Genomic DNA, 6,874 nt, shown 5'->3' with positions numbered 1-6,874 from the left:
TGGTGGTTAAGGCAGTTATTGTTTGGTGGGTACAGATTTTCAGTTTGGGCGAATGACAAAGTCCTAGACATGAATGATAGTGATGTTTGTAGAAGAATGTGAATGTAATTTACGCCACAGCATTATACATTTAAAATGATTTAAATGGTAAATTTTGTTAGGTAAATTTAATTTAAAAGTAGAAATTTAGAAGAGGAAAATTGGTTTCGATCTAGCCGCTCCATTTAGCAGAGCCTCCCACCAATCTCTATACATCACAGCTGACTCCACACACCTGAGCCGGCCCTCCTCTCACCTCCCCTTCACGCAGGTCGCAACCCTGCAGCCCCAGCTGGTATCACCGCGCAGGCGCAGAGCTGAGGCGGGTGGGCAGTAGGGGGCGTGGCCTCGCTCTGCGCCTGTGCCGAATTCTCGCAGCAAGTGTCGTGGGGGAAATGATACCCAGGTTGGGCATCCCGGCCCGCCGGCCACGGGGAGGCTTGCACTGCACACGCGCAGACCGAACACCGGCGTCAAAAAACGAGGAGAGCGCTCGCTTTCCACGTCCTGCGCGTCTGGCTGCCAGGCTTTCGTCTGCGCTGTGACTCCCGCCGGGCTGGGCTGGCGCGCCCACGTCTGAAGAGCGATGCCCCGGGAGATCATCACCCTGCAGCTGGGCCAGTGCGGCAACCAGAGTGAGCGAGCGTGCGCCGGGCCCCTCCACTCTCCGGTTCTGCCCCTTCGGGTCCCACCCAAATGCTTGTCATCTTCCAATCCCCCTTTCCCTCCCATGAACCCTCTGCCCTACTGCGCATGATGAACGAGCCCCAGACCCAGACCTGCGTCTACAGTCCTGGTCTGTGACTGCTCCCAGACCAGATGTCTTGGGTCCATCCTCTGGTGTAAAAACGTCTGAGCCTAACCCTGGGCTCCTTGAGGCCGCGTGACTGTAGCGGACCAGGGATCTCTCCTCATCCCCTAGTTGGGTTCGAGTTCTGGAAACAGCTGTGCGCGGAGCATGGTATCAGCCCCGAGGGCATAGTGGAGGAATTCGCCACCGAGGGCACTGATCGCAAGGACGTCTTTTTCTACCAGGTTCTCTCAGCGACTTGGCCAGGGGCCCTAAGGGAAGGGCAGCGGCTTTGGGAAACCCCACTGGGCAGAGAGGCCAGAGCTTCTGGCTCAAGGAGGGAGGGCAGGCAGGAACCAGAGTTGGAAGGAAGGAGGACTGGGCTGGCATTAGCTGAGTGGGCCCCCTCCTGGACTCCCGCTGACAGGCAGACGATGAGCACTACATCCCCAGGGCTGTGCTGCTGGACCTGGAGCCCCGCGTGATCCACTCCATCCTCAACTCCCCTTATGCCAAGCTCTACAACCCAGAGAACATCTACCTGTCGGAGCATGGAGGAGGAGCTGGCAACAACTGGGCCAGTGGATTCTCCCAGGTATTCAGGTGGCCATCCCAGACCCTTGATATTTCCCTCCCCTGGACAAGGCAGGCTCAAGCAGCCTGGGGATCTGACCTGACCAGATTAACCATAAATAAGATACAAAGGGATACCCTGGCAAGAGGGACAGCCAGGGAGGTTTATGCAAACTGCAGATTATTTACAAAGTAGCTTTTCTGGGTTGAGAGCCACAGCTGAGGCTCTGCTCGAGGGTGGCAGCAGTGTCCCAGGATAGAGTTCTTGGTGCTGAGAAGAGATATTCTCCAGAATCTTCATCCTGACCCTTCTTCCCCATGTCTTTATACAGGGTGAGAAAATCCATGAAGACATTTTTGACATCATAGACAGAGAAGCCGATGGAAGTGACAGCCTAGAGGTGAGGTTCTGCTCCACTGAGGAAAAAACAAAAATGCTGAAAAGTGCTGGGAGAAGTCAGGAGGTAGCCTGAAAAGGTGATATAATGGGGGTAATTCAATTCAAAACTTGTTTACAGAGCATCAGATGTGAGATATTGAGGTAAATAAGGTACAGTCCTTGTCCTCAAGGAGATCCTAATCTGGATGGCATCAGCTCCTTAGGCATGAGTCATCCTTTTCAAGGACCCTCAGCCTGGATGGACACGGAGGAAGCCCTGAGACACGAGTATGTTGGGAGTAGAGAATGAGACAAGCCTGAAGCCTCTCCCCAGACTCCTGGAGAATGCCTCTCCATCTCTCCCCATGCAGGGCTTTGTGCTGTGTCACTCCATCGCTGGGGGGACGGGTTCCGGCCTGGGCTCTTACCTCTTGGAGCGACTGAATGACAGGTAAGCCTGTGTTTGAGGAGAGAGTATGAGCCCTGGTTCCTTGGGTAATGGCTTTCCTTTCTGTCACTTTTTTCTCACGGACTGAAAGGCCTGCCATTAGCCCTTTGAGTCATAAGTAGGAACAGAGCCTGGCCACCTAGAGAGCATCTTGGAAGCAGTAACTCCTGGGAGGGATGTTTGCCTAGGGAGAAAAGGGGACCCACAGAGTTTGATGCTTTAGGCTTATCTTTTTGGCTCCTGGGCTCTGAAGTCTCAGTTCTGCCCTCACCCCTTTTGTGCCAGTGCTGGGTAGCACTTGGACAGGAATGGCCCGTGTTATCCCTAGAGAAAACAGAAATGGGTAGTCCTTTCAGTTCACTGTGCCTCCTTCCGCTTTTCCTCTTCCTCACCTCCAGGTACCCCAAGAAGCTGGTACAGACATACTCAGTGTTTCCCAACCAGGATGAAATGAGCGACGTGGTCGTCCAGCCCTACAACTCATTGCTAACACTCAAGAGGCTGACTCAGAATGCAGACTGTGTGGTGAGCATAGGAGGAGGGAGTGGGGGACTTGCGTCCGCCTCCCCAAACCAGTAAGACACATACACTTGCCCTTCCCAAGCCCCTGCCCAGAGAAGAGAGGACCAACAAAGCCACACTTGGTGTCCCAAATTATGAAATAAGGACCTGACCCCAAGTTGCTTATAGTCCCCCACATGTCCCCACTTAGCCTTCTTAATGCCTACTCATGCTTGAATTTTCAGCCCAAGAGGCACTTTCTTAGCATAAACCTTCCCTGGTCACTCAAAGTCAAATTCCTTTGTGCATATTTCAGTCTGTATAAAAGTATATAACTATACCTTTCTGTTATTTTATATTTAATGTCAGTCTCCCTCCACTAGACTGCATGCCTATTTATTCTCCATGGTACTTCCAGAGCCAGGCCCAGTGCATGGCAATGGGGACAATCAAATATTTGTTTGCTTCACTGGATGGTAGAAAAGTGTCTCGTGATGCCCCAGACACAGTACTTTCCTTTTACATTAGCACACCTACTTCCTGGTTTTGGAGTTTAGAGGAGAGCTAAGCTAATAACTTATTTCTCTGCTCCCTTTCTCCTCAAAAAGGTGCCGTGACCCTCTTCTGTCCCCCCAGGTGGTGCTGGACAACACAGCCCTGAACCGGATCGCTACGGACCGCCTGCACATCCAGAACCCATCCTTCTCCCAGATCAACCAGCTGGTGAGCCCCTATTCCTGGACTCCTTTGGACTGGAACCCCTCCTTGCTGCAGTGCCATCTGGGGATGGGAGGCCTCCCCAAGAACGATGGATGACGTGGCGCCCCTGTCCCCAGGTGTCCACCATCATGTCAGCCAGCACCACCACCTTGCGCTACCCCGGCTACATGAACAACGACCTCATCGGCCTCATCGCCTCGCTCATTCCCACACCGCGGCTCCACTTCCTCATGACCGGCTACACCCCCCTCACCACAGACCAGTCGGTAGGAGCAGCCCTCAGTGTCCCAGTCCGAGCTGGCCCTGGGCCCAGTAGGCCCCAACCCAAGCGAGCCTTGCTCTCCTCCCTGCTGCCCCAGGACCTGCCCTTTGCAGCCCCCAGAGACCCTGTGCTCAGGGACTGGCACCGACTGTATGACTTCTGTGCGGACTTGCCGTCCTCCTCTCTTGGCCTGGCTCCCTGCAGGGCCTGGGATGTGCGGGGTCTGTTTATGCTCCTACGCAGGGGCACGAGTTTGCCGATCTGAGCAGGGCTGAGATTCCTGATCTCACAGCAGAGGCTCGGTATAGACCTGAATCTAAAGACGCTCCCCCAAGAGACCATACTGCCGCGGGTCTGGTGGGGGACATGTGTTGCCTACTCTTCCGTCCATGCATCTCTGGACTGTGCCCTGAGTGCCGGCCTGGTCCCTGTGGCCCACTGTCCCCTCAGGTGGCCAGCGTGAGGAAGACCACGGTCCTGGATGTCATGAGGCGGCTGCTGCAGCCCAAGAACGTGATGGTGTCCACCGGCCGGGATCGTCAGACCAACCACTGCTACATCGCCATCCTCAACATCATCCAGGGGGAGGTGGACCCTACTCAGGTAGCTGAGGCCCCTTCGTTCCAGCCCTGAAACCCGCAGGGGTAGAGGAGAAGTGACCACCACCAGTCCGGATCTCACAGCCGAGACTCGAGATAGACCTGAATCTAAAGACGCTCCCCCAAGAGACCATACTACCGCGGGTCTGGTGGGGGACATGTGTTGCCTACTCTTCCGTCCATGCATCTCTGGACTGTGCCCTGAGTGCCGGCCTGGTCCCTGTGGCCCACTGTCCCCTCAGGTGGCCAGCGTGAGGAAGACCACGGTCCTGGATGTCATGAGGCGGCTGCTGCAGCCCAAGAACGTGATGGTGTCCACCGGCCGGGATCGTCAGACCAACCACTGCTACATCGCCATCCTCAACATCATCCAGGGGGAGGTGGACCCTACTCAGGTAGCTGAGGCCCCTTCGTTCCAGCCCTGAAACCCGCAGGGGTAGAGGAGAAGTGACCACCACCAGTCCTGTGCCCACCCCAGGTCCACAAGAGCCTGCAGAGGATCCGGGAACGAAAGTTGGCCAACTTCATCCCCTGGGGCCCAGCCAGCATCCAGGTGGCCCTGTCGAGGAAGTCTCCTTACCTGCCCTCTGCCCACCGAGTCAGCGGGCTCATGATGGCCAACCACACCAGCATCTCCTCGGTGAGGCTTATCTCCTAGTCTTCTTTGGCTACTCAGCTCCACTAGCACCTGCATCATTCTCCCCCAGTCTGTTCCAACCCCCTGTCCTGCACTGGCTCCCATCGTGGAGATTTCTATCTCTTTCAGCTCTTTGAAAGTTCCTGCCAGCAGTATGACAAGCTGCGGAAACGGGAGGCCTTCCTGGAGCAATTCCGCAAGGAGGACATCTTCAAGGAGAACTTTGACGAGCTGGACAGATCCAGAGAGGTTGTGCAGGAGCTCATCGATGAGTATCATGCAGCCACGCGGCCGGACTACATCTCCTGGGGCACCCAGGAGCAGTGAATTCCTCCCTACTACTCCACCTGGACAGTAAGCACCGCCCCATTGTGCCTGGTCCCTCTGACCCAAATTCCCCTCACCAGCAATCCTTCTAGGTTCATCTCCAACTCAGAAGCTGGCCCTACTCTCTTCCTCCCATGCTCTGACCCTTGATATGCTTACTTAGCTCTAATAAAGTAATAAAGCTTGGTTGCAAATATAATCAGGGCTTGGTCTGTGACTATGAAGGGACCTCGATCATCCCTCCCATTGCCCAGGCATTTGTTGGCAGGGTAGCCTTAACCTGCTCCAGTTTCTTACCTCTTAGTCTAGGTCTTAATGTGTCCACTGTTTCCATTGGTATCCCTTGCTTAGAACCAGGCTGTTTTACTGGAGTTAGACCTACTCTAAGGACTCCAGAGGATTATCGAGGTCTGCGGTTTCCTCCTTGCCTAAGCTCTTGCCTTAGGGTGGATCAATATTGCCCCAGCCTTCTCCACTTAGGGCAGAGGGTGTAGGGGTTACTAAAGGAGGGCCTACAGCCTTTTGAGCAGGTCAGGAAAGCTGGGACTCTGGATTCTCAGTGCCCAAGGCTATCAGATCTTCAGGAATTCAACTCCATTCAGCCCAACCTGATAAAGCAGGAAAGGAACTCAGGAGTAGGGCTGAGCCCATCCTAACTAGTTCCTTATCTGTGCCAGAGAAGTTCTTGGGTCTGATCCTGCCCCAGGCTTCTCTTCGGTCCAGGCCCAAAGCAGTAGGCACACCAAAGATGGACCCAACCAGGCCCTAGAAGCTGGACACCAGGGTAGGAACTGGGTAATGCCAGTCCTGATGACTCACTGCCCTCTGGCCTCAGGGATGCCAAAGGCTCTCCCTATGCCACTCAGTGGAGAAGAGAGGGTGAGTAATTGCCAGCTTCCACAACTGCCCTCTTGTCTGCCCCACCCACCACCCTATGGCAGCATACTGGTTAAGAGGAGGTTAAAGCCAGAAGGTCAAGGAGGGTGGAGCCCTGTGATGTCCAGACTTCTCTCAGTGCTGGTAAAAGCCCAGAGTGTGGGCGTCCCTAGGGGTGGAGCTCTGAGCTATAGAGCTCTAACTTGTCCTACTGACAACACTCCCACAGGAAGGATTTGTGTAAATAAGAATTTTTTTTTCTTCTCTTCTACAAATAAATTAAGAAACAAACTAGAAAATTTTCTGCACCCGTTACAGCCCTCGGGTGTGTGGTGTGCCCTGTCCCTGCAGGGTTGAAAGGGTCCATGGTTCCCTCAAATCTCAGAGTAGTCCAAGTCCAGGCTGGAGACCGGAGGGAGGTCGTGACCTCTTGGCAGGCTCATTCCTGCAGCTGCCCCAAATAGCCAGACTGTCCCTGGGGCTCGTCCAGGCCCGGGTGCTGGCTGGGAGAGGAGGTGTCTGGCAGGTCTTGGCATGGAGGAGAAGGGCTGCTGCAGGGCCTCTCAGGGGAGGGGTTGGCCAAGTAGGCATTCACCAGCTGCATGATTTCTTCCACCTAAGAGAGGGCAGAGGTCAGAGTGCAACAGGGGCCACTGGATTCTCCTGTCTCATCCTCCACCCTGGCTCCTTACCAAGGCCTTACATGAGCTGCCCCTTAAATTT

General features: G+C 54.8%; 2 protein-coding genes across 9 annotated transcripts in view; one reads left to right on the top strand and one right to left on the bottom strand.

Moving 5' to 3' along the window:
• Positions 1–405: 405 nt before the first annotated feature.
• TUBG2 (tubulin gamma 2) lies at positions 406–5,474 on the top strand. 2 transcript variants are annotated; one of them, XM_006924588.3, is made up of 11 exons: positions 406–674; positions 962–1,074; positions 1,257–1,424; positions 1,735–1,803; positions 2,153–2,232; positions 2,628–2,754; positions 3,367–3,453; positions 3,567–3,716; positions 4,163–4,315; positions 4,790–4,951; positions 5,078–5,474. In XM_006924588.3, exons 1-11 carry the CDS (start codon positions 626–628, stop codon positions 5,273–5,275), a joined length of 1,356 nt encoding a protein of 451 aa, XP_006924650.1. In that variant the 5' UTR covers positions 406–625; the 3' UTR covers positions 5,276–5,474. The 2 variants fall into 2 exon arrangements, with proteins under 2 accessions (XP_006924650.1, XP_024897413.1); XM_025041645.1 differs by lacking the exons at positions 4,790–4,951; positions 5,078–5,474 and adding an exon at positions 1,998–2,069 and having other exon boundaries at positions 409–674; positions 4,163–4,370.
• A 912-nt stretch (positions 5,475–6,386) lies between these two features.
• Positions 6,387–6,874, bottom strand: part of PLEKHH3 (pleckstrin homology, MyTH4 and FERM domain containing H3) — an 8,541-nt gene continuing 8,053 nt past the window's right edge. For 6 of the 7 annotated variants that reach the window (XR_439350.3, XM_015599282.2, XM_015599284.2 and 3 more), the window contains one exon: positions 6,387–6,767. Coding sequence is in view for 5 of the 7 variants with exons in the window: in XM_015599282.2 (XP_015454768.1) it covers positions 6,591–6,767 (177 nt within the window). In the remaining 2 variants the exon portion in view is untranslated. The remainder of the gene's footprint in view (positions 6,768–6,874) is intronic. The other variant, XR_001518061.2, reaches the window with a different exon arrangement.

Source organism: Pteropus alecto, unplaced genomic scaffold, assembly GCF_000325575.1.
Source record: "Pteropus alecto unplaced genomic scaffold, ASM32557v1 scaffold98, whole genome shotgun sequence".
NCBI lineage: Eukaryota > Metazoa > Chordata > Mammalia > Chiroptera > Pteropodidae > Pteropus > Pteropus alecto.
Note: the sequence above shows the minus strand (reverse complement) of the source record. Positions and strands in the feature narration are given on the sequence as shown.